This window comes from Sceloporus undulatus, chromosome 1, assembly GCF_019175285.1.
Source record: "Sceloporus undulatus isolate JIND9_A2432 ecotype Alabama chromosome 1, SceUnd_v1.1, whole genome shotgun sequence".
Taxonomy (NCBI): Eukaryota; Metazoa; Chordata; class Lepidosauria; order Squamata; family Phrynosomatidae; genus Sceloporus; species Sceloporus undulatus.
Window position 1 is genome coordinate 45065322 of NC_056522.1, and position 15822 is coordinate 45081143.

Genomic DNA, 15822 nt, shown 5'->3' on the forward strand with positions numbered 1-15822 from the left:
CTGCATGTGTTGAGCTTTTGATTTGGGGATTTTTTTCATGGGGTGGGGAGGGGGTTGCCATGGACGTGGCAAGATCCCAAAACATTTTATCAGCTCCTATGGGCATATGATCAGATTGGTACTTTGGAAGTTCTGGCCCTGTTACACAGTATTTTGAGTGCCTGGTTGTGAGTGGAAGATGCATGAGTACTGGGTTATGTGATGGACTACTTGGATTTCACTGTCATATATGTATAAGGCCCCTTGGGTATTACATGTGACTGACATCCATCAGAGCTTCAGGGATGCTGAGGAGTGTGTCAGGATTTTTACCTCACCTTTCATATACACAAGAGCATGTATACTGCTGAATCTGCTGTTGGTTGATTATAATATCACAGTTAGGATATACAGGCATTACTCCTGATGCATCACCCAGCATACTAGGAGCATAGGACTTCATTGAAAGCAATTACTGTTTTGTATTGTAAGAGTAAAGAATTAGTATGAAATTAGCTTTTATTTTTACTTCAAAATAAACAGGTTTAATATTTATTCATAATAGAAACTAAGGAAGATTTGTGGATTTTTAAAGAAAATCCAAAATATTGTAAACAGTTCTAAGTTCTTCTCTCACCTCACTTACAAAAAGCTAAAATCAAGCATGTTTGAATTATCAGTATTGTTTGGTCTGTCAAAAGACATAGCAGTTTCCAAAATAGTATGGACCAAAGAGAGGAGGGAAGAAAGAAAAAAAACAAACCACAAAATTCTCATAGTGTTCAATCGCATGTGTTCTAGCACATGTGAATGAAGAAAAATCCTTACGGAGGTGATTGACTAAGGTCTGTCAGCATAATCCTGAAACTTAGTTCCTGTATCTCAGCAGTAGTAGTCAATGCTTAAATATTTCAAAAGACTTTATAGCATTAGCTCTTTAACAAGTCTGATTCATGTTCACCAGAGGGAAGTCTTATAGTTGAAATTCAGCTTCAGCAAGTACTTCAAATTTACCTGAGCAATATCATAGACAATATATCTGAAATAACACGTTAAGGTTAGAGCTTTTAAAAAGAATCTCACAAAAAACATTAATTTCACACGAGTCCTTTCAATGTTTGCAGCACCAGCTGTGGAAACATAATTGCAAACCGTTTTCTTCCTTTAGCTCAGTTCAAACCCTTCTAGTAGTTTCACCAACAACTCTTGATGGGTGTTCCAGCCTCTTTCCTATTTACATAATTTTATGTATTTAATTTGTACGACTAACCTCCATGCTGTATAAAGTGGTGTATTGCATAGTATATAATCCAATATGTGATTATAACACACATAACAATAGAAATAAATAAATAAATAAATAAATAAATAAATAAAAATCTCACTCACTACTAGCAGCTCAGTCACTCCTCAAAGGCTGACAAAACAAATGAATTGTATTACTCTTAACATTGTGGGATAAAGGGAATCATCCTACAACTTCATCCCATTTCTGTGACATTAAATTGAACATGTGATGGCAGCATACCAGCAGCTCTCCTGATTATCTTGGTAGTAGAGGACGTGGGGGAGGGGGGAGATCATAATAATGTGTCCCATTAGGCATGCCGGGCCAACATGTTTAGGACAAAACATTCTAAGGATATACACATTTTTGAACATACCTCATCTCATCTGATTTTTGAAGCTAAGCACAGTCAGACCTGGTTAGTATTTTCATAGGAGAATGTAAGGTAATGGTAAAGCTAGGAAAAGAATCCTAAATTTGTGGAGACCCACTGTTAGTTGACAATACTAGGCTCAATAGACCCATGGTCTGACTCAATATATGACGGCTTCCTATGATCTTGGATCAAAACTGTCCATTTGAAAACAAACTGGCAGCTGTCACAGCTGAACACAGCACTGGGTCTTTGTGTTCACATGACTTTGTATTAGTTATATCAGGCGGGATACAGACCGCCTGTTTGAGGCAGCCTGCACCCGCCCCTTTTCCCTCCAGATTGGGGCCTGGGCATCCACAGCAGCAGCCCCAGAAGCCCCAATCCGCTGCTTCTCCAGGCCTTGGGGAAGCAGCAAAACGCCACATCCCTGCAGCCTGGAAAGGGTTGTCCTTGGGGCTTCATGCCCCAAGGATACCCCAACAGCTACAGGAAAGGGGAAAAAGGGGCCGCTCTGCCCCTTACTCTCCCATATTGCTGGCACGGCTGTGTAAAGGCCATGCCAGCGATGTGTGTGGCAAAAAGGAGTTCTGTTTCAGAGCTCCTTCCCGTGATGCTGCAAGGGCACCCCAAGCACCCTGCAGCGTTGCGGCCGTGATGTCCTAATGGCGGCACCCATGTATACAGGGCGCCATCATTATGACGCTGCCACGACGTGCTAGGGTTGCAGGACGTGCGGTGGTGCCACCCTCGGGCAATCCTAACATGTATTCAGGCTGGTGCAAAGCACTGGTCTGGAAAGCCCCTCAGTTTCACCACTTTAATTAGCCTAAGGAAGCAAGTGATTTGTAGTTTGGTGAGGTACTTGTATGCAGCTTCTGCTACATTCTTAAAGTGTAGCTTCTGAGCTGTCACCAAACAGCATGCTGAAGAGGACAATATGTAAGTGCTAGCAAAGTTTGAAGGAAGAAGGTTTCTCATCTCCTCCAGAACAAAGTCAACACTGCATCACCTCAAAGTGGCCACCTGACAAGGTGGGAACACCAATGAATCAAATGCAGAACCATAAAGATGAACACATTTTCATTGACAATCAGGTATGAGTGTGCAGGAGAGTGCTTGTGCCCTCAGACCAGAATCCAGTTAGTGAACTATACTGGCATAATTATGCCAGCATAAGTGGTAGTTAAAGGAAGGAGAAAACCAAAGGCGCAGCAGTCATGCAACACACTGGAGAAACAGTGTTCAGAACCAGCCGTCTTCTGGCTGCCTGACAATGTCTCCTCTTTGGCAGTTATTACAATAAAATCCACATTACTAGAAAAATGCTGTTCAAAGGATACTCATTATATAAAAGACAGGTGTTACTAACTCCAGATGGAACACCAAGGCCTAAAGGAACATCCACACCATCAAGAGACAGAGTGGCTGAGGGATCTGGTGCTGTTTTACCCAAGCCTATATAGAAGAAGAAAAGCAAACAAAATCAAGTTAATGACTTTATATTTATGCTAAAATAATTTTGAACCTATCTGTTATTCTGATAAAGAGTAAAAGCATTGGAAAAAGCACTACAGTCTGGCTCACAAAGATTTAGAGGAAAAATTTAAAAGCCAAGTTTCTGTAACACTGGAAAGGAACTTTGTACTGCAGGAAATGTTGCTAGTTTAATGGATCAATATACAGTATGGATAACTACTTAGAAGCTAAGAAGGGTCAGCCCTGGTTAATACGTGGATTGGAGACTGCCAACAAATATGAGGTGCTGCAGGCTATATTTTAGAGGAAGGAACTGACTAAACCATCTCTGAGTAATCCTTGCCTAAGAAAACCATATGAAAAATTCATGAGGTCACCAGAAGTCAACAAGCGATTTGAAAACACATACACATACATACTATTCAAATTGGCTCAAAATTTGAATTACTTTTATGGGAATTCCCTTTATAGGAAATAAAATGGCTTGAAGACTGATACAGCAAGGTCCTGTGTCCATTTACTCATTGGTAAGGAGCACTGAATCCTGTGGGACATGTCCCCTAGTAATTTAGGATTTAGCTTTAAGACTAAATTTGTAAAAATTTAAAGAATGTATCCAATACTTCTTTAGACCGTACTTTTCCTTCAAAAGTGTCCTGGCAAGTTATATCTTTATCTCTATTTTATCTTCAGGTTAAAAAAGCGTATGGATCAATGTCAGTGAATTTTTCAGCTGTGTAGGGGAACTGAAACTGCAATCTCTATATCCAGATTGCTTGATTTTTACCACACGTGTTAAAAAAGTACAGTGGACCCTTGTTATACGCTGGGGTTTGGTTCCAAGATCCCTCGTGTATAACAAAATCCATGTATGCTCAAGTCCCATTAAATATGACACAGCAAAATGGTGTCCCTAATAAAAAATGGAAAATCAAAGTAAATTTATACTTTTTTGGAACATTTTCAAACCGTGTATGCTTGAATCCGTGTATAAAAAATCCGTGTATAAGAAGGACCAACTGTATTACTTTTCCATTCCTGTCAATTCTTTATTTGCCCTCAGCTGACGTAGCCTACTAAATTTATCTTTGGAGGTTTTAACATGAGATCGTATTAACCCCCAAATAATTACAGAAATTATTAAACATAGTTTTTTGTGGGGTTTTCGGGCTATGTGGCCATGTTCTAGAAGAGTTTTCTTCCAGACATTTCACCAGCATCTGTGGCTGGCATCTTCAGAGAATGCTTGCCTGGAAAAGAGTTGCGTATATATATACTGTGTCACCCTGGGAAAGGAGGAGTGATTTGCATGTATATTGTTTTGTTGCTAATGGCAGGCCTCAGGGTGGGAGGATATGCAAAGGAGGATTAATGTCTGCTGGATTACTTTCAGGGTAAACAAGATTTGGCTTTCAGTCCTGAAAAACAGCAAGCTGAAGACTCAACAAACGCAAATGAGAAATAGGTCAGGGGCTTCCCAGAAGACAGCACTAATCAAGCAAACATTAACCCTCCTTTGCATATCCTCCCACCCTGAGGCCTGCTATGTGAGCAACATAGTTCATTTCAGTAGGCTCACTGTAGATAGAATTAATAGATTTAATTTAATGTTTATTAAAGCATTTCCGATCAGATTTTACCTTTGACACTGTGTTTTCCTTTTGGTAACTTGGTTATATGAGAAGCATTTTTCAGTTCATACCTGTCAAATAGAAAAGAGGTTAATTAAGAACAGTATCTCAAAGAAGTTTAAACAAAAGGGGCCCTCTGTAGCTAATATGAGTTTCAATTATATTTGATAAACAAGTTTTGTTGAATGAAATCATTTAAGCATTTCACTGCTTTGAAATGCAACACTTCAATATGGCTCACCGTAGTTTAAACAGTATTTTGCTGAAGTCAAACAATCCACTGTAGGGATGCATAGAACAAAAGCTTTCTTAAAAGTAAATCAAGATCCCAATCTGGATTCTTTAGAATTACCAAATACCACTGCACATTAGCAGAGGTACTTTCAAAAAGATTACTCACATATTTCCAAGGGCAACTTCCCCCAGCAAGATTAAGCCTACTGAGTCTGTCTGAGAAGTATGACAGTAGTTGGCACTCTTAGACACCATATCCGCAAAGTAGATACCTTTCCCAAACATGTAGCCAGTCTAGAAAGAAAATAAATAGGAGGTTAACAAAGTTATATCTGTTGTCCTAAAAATCTCATAACCAGGGGAATCTAAAAAGCAAAGGGGTCAATAGGCAACCCACATCTCCTTATTTTCAGCCACTATACTAATATTCAAAACTCTAATAGACAAAAGGACAATGAGAGACAAGATTCAATTTAGCAGGAACATATTCTCTCTGAACTTTTCATTATTATTCTGTAGACATGTTTTCCAAACCATGAAGGTTTAACAAAGTGGAAGTCAGGAAAGAACTCTCTTCCAGATTATATTAAGCAAAATTTCTCTATCTTAATTTTATTCATTTTTACCTTCATCTGTGGCATGTGACTCAACTTTCTTGATTCAGTAATCTGAAATTTTACTTGTGATTCACTGTGCTCTGGGTTGTACAGACTGAGCTGTCAGAGGCTGATGAACAGATGGTATTCCCTCAGAACTGGGGATATGTCTGCTTGGCTTTCACTGATGCTTTTAAGCAGTAAATTATTTGGATTTTTATCTGTTTTTCAAATACGTATTACTATTTTTGAGTTGGCTATTTTTAATATTTCTTTGCCACATTTAAAATAATTCTAAATGACACTTTCTAATACTTTATTGATTAAAGGTTTCACTTCTTTTTACTGATGACAATGTAGACTGAGAGTTCTAGGGCAGCAGGAGGTAAACAAGTCATGCTTGGCACAGGCAATCAGCTAGCAGCTTACATACCACTGGAGCTTCAGGTGGAGCTATTCGGAGACCTTGTGACAAAATACCAGCAAAATTGGTAGTGCGAGAACCATGCCAGAGTAACTGGCGATTGTGTAATTCTCGGAATGGCTTATAACGTTGACCTTCTCCTTCACGCTCAATCTTGAAAATCTATGTAAAGGAGGGGAAAAAAGGAAAATGTGTGGCATAACAGTGTCTGTTGAGTATTGTTTTGATAAAGGATCTTAACTCTCTGTAGATGCACATGGACACACAATGTCTTACCAATACAATTTGTATATAACATTATAAATTCAGACACCCTTTTAAACTATGAAAGCTAGGATTTGTTTTCAGTATGGAGGAGAGAGAAGGAGTTGAAAATGGAAACATTCAATGCCAATTTAATCTTGGGCATTGTACTGAAACATTTTAAGCTTTTGAAGATGGTACAAAATTTACAAATGACAAGACAGTAGCTGTAACCCTGAAATCAGTTGGAGAAACTAATGGAACCTTTAGGATGTTTCTTAAGTACTCTTGATGAATTTTACCATGTTTCACTTCTGTTTCTCATTGTTCCCAAACTAGTCTTTGTGAGGATCAAATCAGACATTACACTGGACAGCTATGACTGAATCTTCCCAGATCAGATGTGTATGGACTGTGCATGTGGAATAGAGATTTCCCCCACTCCCATGGCTCTAATAAAATAGTGCCCCTTTCCCAGCTGCTCTTAGGCAAAGAAATTTATATAGGCTTATCCAATCACCTTCTAGACCAAATTACCTATACATGAGCGCTTCCTTAGGCTTAGGTTTAACTTTTCCCTGCTGAATAATGAATAACAAAATTGTACCCATTTTTTTACCACACTGAATACTGACTAGGGTTCTATCCCAACCAGGATCTGACAGCACCTTCAAAACATGACTGCAAATTCTGCTTGAGACGGAACTCCAGTGAGCACTAACCAGGGTGCCAACATAAATTAACAATAATTACCACACCAAGCCTGTTTATGTCTATAGGGGACATTAGGTTCATAGCCTGGTTTTAGTCTCCAACAACTCTGGGATTTAAATTTGGGGAGGAAGGCGGATGGAAGGGGGTTTAAATTCCTATTTCTAGTTTCTTACATACAGAGTGTATCTTGCATTAGCCCAGTAAAGTAAAACCAAATGAAATTATACAAGATGTTATATTCCTTTATAACAACTTTGGCATTAATAATAAACAGTTTAGCTAGATGTTCAATATATTGCATAATCTACTGACTAGCAAGAAGGATAAACAGTTTTACATTTTAAAATCCAAGTATTTTCAGAACCCACCTCCACAACTTCCAAGTCATATGCATTATGGGTACTTGCATGGGTATTCTTAACATACTGCTTTATGATCTTGGCTTCTTCTGACCCTTTGTCTACTACCTATAAACGAAGTTGGAAATAAAAATTAATGCTTTCATGATCCCATTGAACTAGGAAATTTGGTTTTATCTTCAATGAAGTCAATAACAAAAACTAGATAGGTTTAAGTAGTCCATAATCAATAGAAGACAGGGGTGAATTCTGTATAAGTGTGTCTAGAATTCCATCAATTTTACTTTGATTTCAATGTGACACAGTATTTCAGGATGTTAAAAGCAACTGATAGGTGCTTAGAGTAGTGTGGTCAAAGTTCTCCAAAAAAGTGCTAAAAGAGCAAATGAGGAGTAGACATTCAGCACAATACTAAGCAAAGTTATTCAGAAATAAAGGTCAATGTGTTGAAAAAGAAATGTTAAAGTTGCTGTGTATCCATTTTAATTCTGGTCTAAATCTGATAGTTATTATTTTAAACTGCTTTTAAAACAAACCAATCAATGGAATATGAAGTGAACAGACATCAGCTTCCAAATGACAAGAGGAAGTTTTCAACACTCAGGGCTACAGATTATTACACCTGCCTGGCATCTCCAAGCAGATGCACAATGTTCTTTTTAGATTTATCCATCCAAACCTGCCTGGGAAAATGGAAAAGAGATTAGTTGGGGCTGAAAGGAAGACACTTCATTTTCCTCCACCTCACCTTGATGTCTGTCTTCAGTTTTTCATAGTTCACATCTATTGGATCTTTATCGCCATCCTGAGCACCGCTTCTGAGCAGACTGTAGGCCACCTCAATGTCAAGCAGATTGTCCAGCATCTCCACTTTGGACTAATTAAATAAGATGATATGATTATTCCTTAAAATGAATGAATACCAAACTCTTCAGACTACTTAACAGGTGGTTTGAGAAACTATTGTTTTATTATAATGGTATTTAAAAACAAAAACAAAACAAGAAACAAAGGCAACATCTCCCTCTTGGTGCAAGAAACATGCGGTCTACTTATTTGCTGCAGACTTCATCCAACAGCTCAGGGTTGTGTATATAGCTCCTGTGGTATTCTGCCATCACAGACTCCCATTTTATCCAGAGAACCCTGTGGTGTCAATTAGCCTGAGAATTGGTGACCTGCCCAGGGTCATTCAAAAAAAACAGACATGGGCACACTCTGGAGTCTGTTGGGTCTTCCTTCAGAATTCTGGAAGCCTGAACCACTCTGCCACAGCTGCCATTCTGGATTACTGGAAATGACATCAACGTTTAGACCTTTTTGGGTGGGCTGAGTTGGATTCGGTTCTGGCTATTTTAGTGTAGAGGATCCTTCCTCAAAACCTCAAACATTTCACGATCTTTTCAAGCACTGAGACATATTTTTCCCAGGAAAAAACACATTTTTGGGGCTGGAAATAAATGTATATGCGCATGTGCCTGCATGCCAGGGTCTGAGGAGGAGGAAAATGAGTAGGAATATGAAAGGCTATATTTGATCCCCATCCACAAGGGTGGCATGCAGCCCAGGGGCACATAATTCCTGACTAAGGCTTTAAAACCAAATCCAAATCACCTTGGGCAATAATGAATGCAACCAAAACTAAAAGGATAAATAATGTGAAATATTATTTTACATGACTAAGGTGCCAAAACTAAAGGTATCAAAACTAAAGTCTCAAATGAAGCATCAAAGATTTTTACCACCAATACCTTAATGTAGTCCAAATTATTCAAAAGAGGAGGCTTCTTCATCCCAAAATCATGAGGAATTAGAGTGTAAAAGCGATTGGATAGATCCAGTATCTGCGAATCCGTGCCACCATCAGAAACTGCCTACAAAAGGAGGAAAAGCAGCAAAACCAGCAAGGTTATGTTAGGAGTCAAGTCTTGTATCATCTGAAACAGCTGCAAGTGTTGCAACTGGAATACAGCAGATTTCTCTCTCCTTATAATTAAAAAAAAAAAGGCAAGAGATTTTTACTCAGCTATTTTAATTCTGGGATCTACCCCAAGAGGCCTAACAGAGAAACTTATATGTAAAAAAAAACAACTTGGTTTCATGAAAACTCTTGATTTTTTTAAAAAATGGGAGTAGCTTTTTCAAACCTTTTGCAGAGTTTCAGTGAGATAGTCAGAAAGCTGGATCTGAGTATGTACTATATTTTAGCCTATGAGAACTCATGCTATGAAAAAGGAAACAACGATTTTAATACTCAAGCTGACACCAGGCCTTTGTACCAATTAATTCTCTAAAGACCAAGTATGGGATTTTTGTACTCTTAGGTCTCATGCATCAAGATATGGTCTTATGAATGACTGCTCAATTAAGGGATTATATGCACTTACCAAAGGGTGTGCATCCTTGGACACATATAACCAAATAACCACTATACCCTGTAGAAGCAGATCTACTTAAATTATCCAAGCTGCAATACAGCGCTGTTCATTGCCTCCTTTAAAAAACAGTGAATTTTGTACGTAAATACATATATATGTACATAATTGCACTGTCAGACCATTCAAGAATCAGTAGCTCAGTAGACTGCTACAGTAAGGTAAGGCAGACAAAAACCAGCATTGATCAGGTTCTTCCTCTAATGCTTTCTTCCTTCACAGCTGCTGCACTTACTGCTGCCTTCTTCTTGCCACTATTGCCTCCATCACTGTAGTTACACAGAGGTAATGCACCAAAAGGACTCTGGTGAATAAAGCAATTACGAAAGGCAGCACGTCATAAAACCAGCAGCAGAACAGAAGACAGCTATGAGCCAATTTTAATGTGCCTGGGAGAAGAAAAAGATTTTCATTTGGTGCAGAAAGGTAAGGTAGGTGGGCAGTTAAGCCTTTGTGAAAAGGGCATTTCATTGATGGGGAAGCACACCAGTGAGAAGGTAATGGTGCCAACTGTCTTGTCTCCCTTGGCAGGAGCATCTGGAAAAGAGCCTCAGATTGTAAATTTCAGGTAAATAGATACAGAAGGAGAAGCTTCTTAAAGCCAGCGCTCTGGACGCAGGCTGACAGCCAGTAAGGTGTTGACACAAAAAGATTATATCAGCAGTTGGCATAAGCAATTTACCTGTGAAAAGATGTCATTACATGTGAAGCAGTTACAAATTTTATATGTATCTACACAACAAGAAATGAAGACAATTTAAGTACCTATTAAGAGAAGATTGAGCATTTGAAATAGTCACTGGAATAAAAAGGCTCACATGGAACTGCTACACAATTTCATTTTAAAAGGAATTTTAACCACACTTCTCTGCCTGCTGACACAGATCTCTGAGAATATCATCCAGCTCTACACAACTACTTTTATCATGCTGTTTATAAAGGTCTGTCTTTTCTCATGCCGTATCCCTAGCTTGAAATTGAAATGTCTGGTCCTTTCTTAGTGTTTAGTAGAGAACAATGGAACAATGAAGGAAACTTCAGCGGGTCCCAAATGCCACAGCTAGAACGCTGACTGGAAACAGTTACAGGGAGCATATACTTCTGTACTGAAACAGCTTCACTGGCTACTGGTTCGTTTCTGAGCACAATTCAAAGTGTTGGTCATGACCTATAAAGCCCTACACGGCTTAGGTCCAGACTATTTGAGAGACCGTATCTTCCATAGAGCCCTAAGATCCTCTGGAGAAGGCTTTCTCTCAGTCCTACCACCACCCCAGGCTCGTTTGGCGAGGACATGAGAGAGAGCCTTCTCAGTGGCTGCTCCCACCCTGTGGAACTCCCTTTTCAGAATGTCTTATGAATTCCCTTCATCATTACGAAGTTCATTCTTTTATGCTCACCTGCTGCACTTCATTAAGGATGGAGTATGCACTCTGGATCTGTCTCTTACTTAGTTTTCCCAAAGGCATTTTCTGGAGGTCTATCTAAATGAAGAGATAAATGGAAGTAATTAAAACAGGACTTCACTCTTTAACATCCAGGAAATAAGTTGGTAAAAATATCTGGATATGGATATGGAGGACCAGTTGTAAATCCTTACACAAACCTACTGCCTCAGTTTTTCCATAGTATTGCTTGAAGCTTGAAAATATCATTACTGAAAATTGTACTACATATGAAAAATTCTCAAATCAAAGTGAATAATGTAAGGAAGGCAGGTGATGCAATTTTGATTCAAGATTTCCTTCACATCATAAGGTCCATTAACTATGACCATGGACAGCTGCTATGTTATTTGTTTTAATGTTTTACCAAAAGCTATACAGTGCTCCCTCGGGTTACGAAATTAATTCGTTCCGCGGCTAATTTCGTAACCCGAAAACCTTCGTAACCCGAATTGCCATAGGCGCTAATGGGAAAAAAAGCCGCGGCTCTGCCGCGGCTCCATTTAAAACAGCGCCGGCGTTTTTTCGTAACCCGAAAAAAACGTTCGTAACCCGAAACAATAAATCCCTATGGGATTTATTCGTATCCCGAAAAATTCGTAAGCTGGGTAATTCGTATCCCGAGGTACCACTGTATTAAGAATCATATGGTGAAAAAAGAAGCTCATATCAATACACCTGTTTTTAATTTTTTTTAGCTTTGCCTTTCCTCTCCCTTATTCAGATCTGGGAGGCCAAAGAAGGTCTCAGATATTGTATAATTAAAAAACAAAGCAGCATATAATCAAATCCCATCCATGTATTGGATCAATGACTACCTATTGCAGGGATAAAATGATTGCAGCACTTCAGACCAAGTATATTCATCCCTCCACATGTGTGGATTAAGCATTTGTGGATTTGATTATTTGTAGATTACTATATTTGCTCCTGCCACCAAAAAAAACTTCTCTCCAGACTTCTGTAGGTCCTTTTGCCAGAAGCTGACCACAGACTTGCCCTGAAGGACCTATAGGTGCCTAGAACAGTACTCTGGCGGCATACAGACCGCCCAAAAAGGGTGGTCTGCCTGGGTCTTGTTCTGCTGCGCGAGGGAGCCATAGCGGACAAACCGTGTGGCTCCATAGTGCAGCAAAAAGAAGCCGCAAAAAGCAGGTTCTTTCTGCGGCACCATTGTGATGCCAGGACATGCAAATGCTAGGCGTCCGTCACGTCAAAATGGCGGCGCCCTGTATACATGGGCGCCGCCATTTTGACGCCCTCGTCACGTGCTAGGGGTGAGGCAAGTATGGGCGATGCGCCTTCAGCCAACCCTTAGAGCACATGATGAGGGCACGCTTTAGGCCTGTCTAGATCAGGCCCTAATCAGGTAAAAAGAAATGGTGAGCCTATATTTGTGGTTTACAGGGGGTGGGTTGCACCTCTGACCCCCACAAATGTTGAAGGCCAATTGTACTTTGCAGACATAGCTCCTTTCTTCTGCTATCAAAGGCCAGCATTAACACCCCATGAAGGAGTCAAAGATGGTTGGGTGGTGAGAACATCTGCTAGAGAGAGTGTGCACTGCTGTCATGATACAGTTAGCAAAATGAGAACATGAAACAAGTTAAAAGCCATGATAATTAGTAACCTCAAATTCCACCATGGCCTTCTTCATGCTTTCCACATCGAAGATCATCTTAATAAGGTCTTGGACTGGCTTGGGAAGCTTTGATTTGGTTCCTGCACTCACTGTCAGTTTCTTCACTGCTTCTTCATCCTTATGGGACAAAAAAAGAGCATGTATGAAGATCACACACATTTAAGGATTAGGAGGCAAAAATGTACAGCGTGCCCTCGGCTTACGCAGGGAATCCGTTCTGCCCCCCCCCCCCGTGTAAGCCGAATTCTGCACATGCTCAAGCCCCATTGGAATGAATGGGGCTTGTGCATGCAGCAGTGCATGCGCGCCATAGGCGCATGCCCCATTAATTCCAATGGGATGTGCTGCCCCTTGCTGCTCTACATGGGTTTGAGCGTATGCTCAAATCCGCGTATGACGCGGGCGCACTGTATTTTGATCCATCTAGTTTAGCTAGAGACAGTCAGCATGCAGTCTGGAACTTACAGCCCCGCACACTTAAACTAAATCTAATTTTCTATATTAAGCCTAGTTCTAAAGAGGTAATAAGCCTTTATTTTCTCCACAGGAAAACAAAAATTAATTTCAAATTTTGTTCCATTCAAATAAAGTGACTGAAAAGCTACAGCCCCCAGAATTCCCCAATCAGTACAGCTAATAGCTTCAATGACACAACTCAATTATTGCAAGCCAATCCTTTTATGTTGCCCTTAGCTGACACAAACAAGGTCATTTGAAGGAGCTCAAGCTAAGAACAGAATAGGTCCAATTCTTAAGCATTAAACTCTCATACCAAACAGAAGAAAAGGAGTATCAAAGAAAGGAGATAGTATGCTCTGTGAGAGAAAAGGAGGAGTTACTATAATCCACACACAGTAGGATGTAAAAGGGTGTACACTTTGTCCAGCCTAGACCCGAAGTAGGGTTAAGCGAGGGCTGAGCGTTTACATGGTCGAAGTCCTTGTTCTGGCACCTGGGCGCCATGTGGGCATGCACCTGACCAGACAGAGGGCATCATGATGACATTGCTCGTGTGCAGTGCCCAAACAGTCCTAAGGCTGCAGCATGGTGCTTATGGCACCTCTGTAGCGGTGCAGTTGGGCGCTGTACTGGATTGGGGGGCATAGCATGCAGTTGCTGCGTCCCCAACCCAGTGCTTCGAGGGGTGGCGCAGAGCCACCCCTTACAGGATGTTTGTACAGCCCCTAAGTTCCACTGAGATTTCCTCACTTCTGAGTAAAGATGTATAGCAGAAATGGAGCCCAAGGGTCCCTAGCACTTCATAGCAAATATATTGGGTGTTATTTTTAAAGTCCCCCCCCCCCCGCAGCCAACTGGGCCTGCCTAGCCTCTGAGAGGTTCTATCAGACATTTCACTGTGTCTGGAGGTCTTTTCCCCACCTCAGTAGGCTTTCTAAGATTGGTGTCTTGAGCTGCTTTAGTGTCAACATTTAGAGGACAAGACCCCCAAAATGGAGTGCCAGACTGAAAATCCAGGCTTGGAACTAGTGAAAGATGTAAAAAGGAACGCAAACTGCAAAATAGCCAGTTAAGAACTCCTCTTGCTTCACAGAGCTCTGGAAAAATACTACTGCTTTTTTTGGGGTAATAAGAATTGACACCCCAAAATTTTGTGAAGATGAAAGAGGTAAACTGGAGGAGTGGCTTTCCAGAGACCTGCAGAAGGCCAACCCTGTTGTACATAGTCTGATATTCCCAAATAAGTAATTTCTCTTTTTGGAATGCAATCATTGTTACCTGACCATAGTCTATTTCCAGAGGGTAGAATTTTTTGGGATACTTGGTGAAATTTTTGGAATGCCAGGAATTGCCTGTCTTTTCCTCATACAGGTTCAGGAAATGTTCAATGGCTTCTTCTTTAGATGACATCTGTTCTAGCTTATTGCTTCCAATGACTGTTCCAACACGACCCCAAGAACGGAAAACCCAGTATCTACAATCAAAAGGAAATAGGAGAAAAAACAAGCACTTAGGACTAAATTGAGCAAATGGCTTTAGAGGGGAACATGCTTACAACAAAGGACAAATCCAAATCCCATTAGTTCACATGTGCATTCCATTACCAACAGCTGCAGTGAAAGGCTCTGTCTACTGTCCTCTGCCTACACAAGCTGACAATGGCCTCAGAAAACACATCATTAAAGAAGAACAGAAAGCATTTGTGGATTTAGGAGCTGTGAAATATTTAGATCCCAAAGCTAACAACAATAAACTACACTCAGTGCTATAAGAACAGTCTTCCAACCTGCCCCCTAAATCTAAATCTTTATAATCATAATATCAGCACTGTAACCATTTCCCATGCTACAAAGTTTTATTTTGGCTTTGTTTTTAGCTCCCCATTTTGGTGTATTTTTGAAAACATATATATAAAAATATACACACTTATGTATGTATGGACAAATACATAATTTTAAAAACAGTGGTTACAGGTGACCCATCTAGTATTTCTCTGCTAATTTAACAACAGTAGTGGGACACAAGGCCTCGTAAGTCACTGATTCTTGCTGTGTGCCTTCAAAAGTAGTAATGAACTTATTATGGCAACGTCAGGTTTTCTTGGAAGGATCTGTTTACAGGGTTTTCTTGTTAAGACTTGTTCAGAGGGGGTTTGCCTCTGCCTTTCTCCAAGGCTGAAAGAGAACTTGACCAAGGTCACCCAGTGTGTTTCTTTGAGCCAGTACTCAAATCACCTCACCACAACACACTGGATTCTACCTCTTGCATCCAGCTCATGGAAGTTCAAGCCACAGTATAACTCTGCTTAGTCTTTAAGGAAATAAAACTACCAAATAGTAAGTACAGTGGTACCTCGGGATACGAAATACCCAGGTTACGAAATTTTCGGGATACGAAAAAATCCCATTGGAAATCATTGTTCCGGGTTACGAATGTTTTTTCGGGTTACGAAGAAAATTTTTGGTGCTTTTTTCGGCTTTTTCGCACGAAACGCGGCTTTTCTCCATTAGCGCCTATGGCA

General features: G+C 40.2%; 1 protein-coding gene across 1 annotated transcript in view; it reads right to left on the bottom strand.

The window, feature by feature from the left end:
- Positions 1-479: 479 nt before the first annotated feature.
- PARP1 (poly(ADP-ribose) polymerase 1) overlaps positions 480-15822 on the bottom strand; it is a 52853-nt gene continuing 37510 nt past the window's right edge. Inside the window, exons 13-23 of the mRNA XM_042440338.1 lie at positions 14580-14775; positions 12831-12959; positions 11156-11239; positions 9072-9194; positions 8069-8197; positions 7330-7428; positions 6014-6166; positions 5151-5278; positions 4760-4821; positions 2984-3098; positions 480-1018 (exon numbers count right to left, since the gene is read on the bottom strand). Coding sequence (XP_042296272.1) covers positions 937-1018; positions 2984-3098; positions 4760-4821; positions 5151-5278; positions 6014-6166; positions 7330-7428; positions 8069-8197; positions 9072-9194; positions 11156-11239; positions 12831-12959; positions 14580-14775 — 1300 coding nt within the window. The 3' untranslated portion in view covers positions 480-936. The remainder of the gene's footprint in view (positions 1019-2983; positions 3099-4759; positions 4822-5150; positions 5279-6013; positions 6167-7329; positions 7429-8068; positions 8198-9071; positions 9195-11155; positions 11240-12830; positions 12960-14579; positions 14776-15822) is intronic.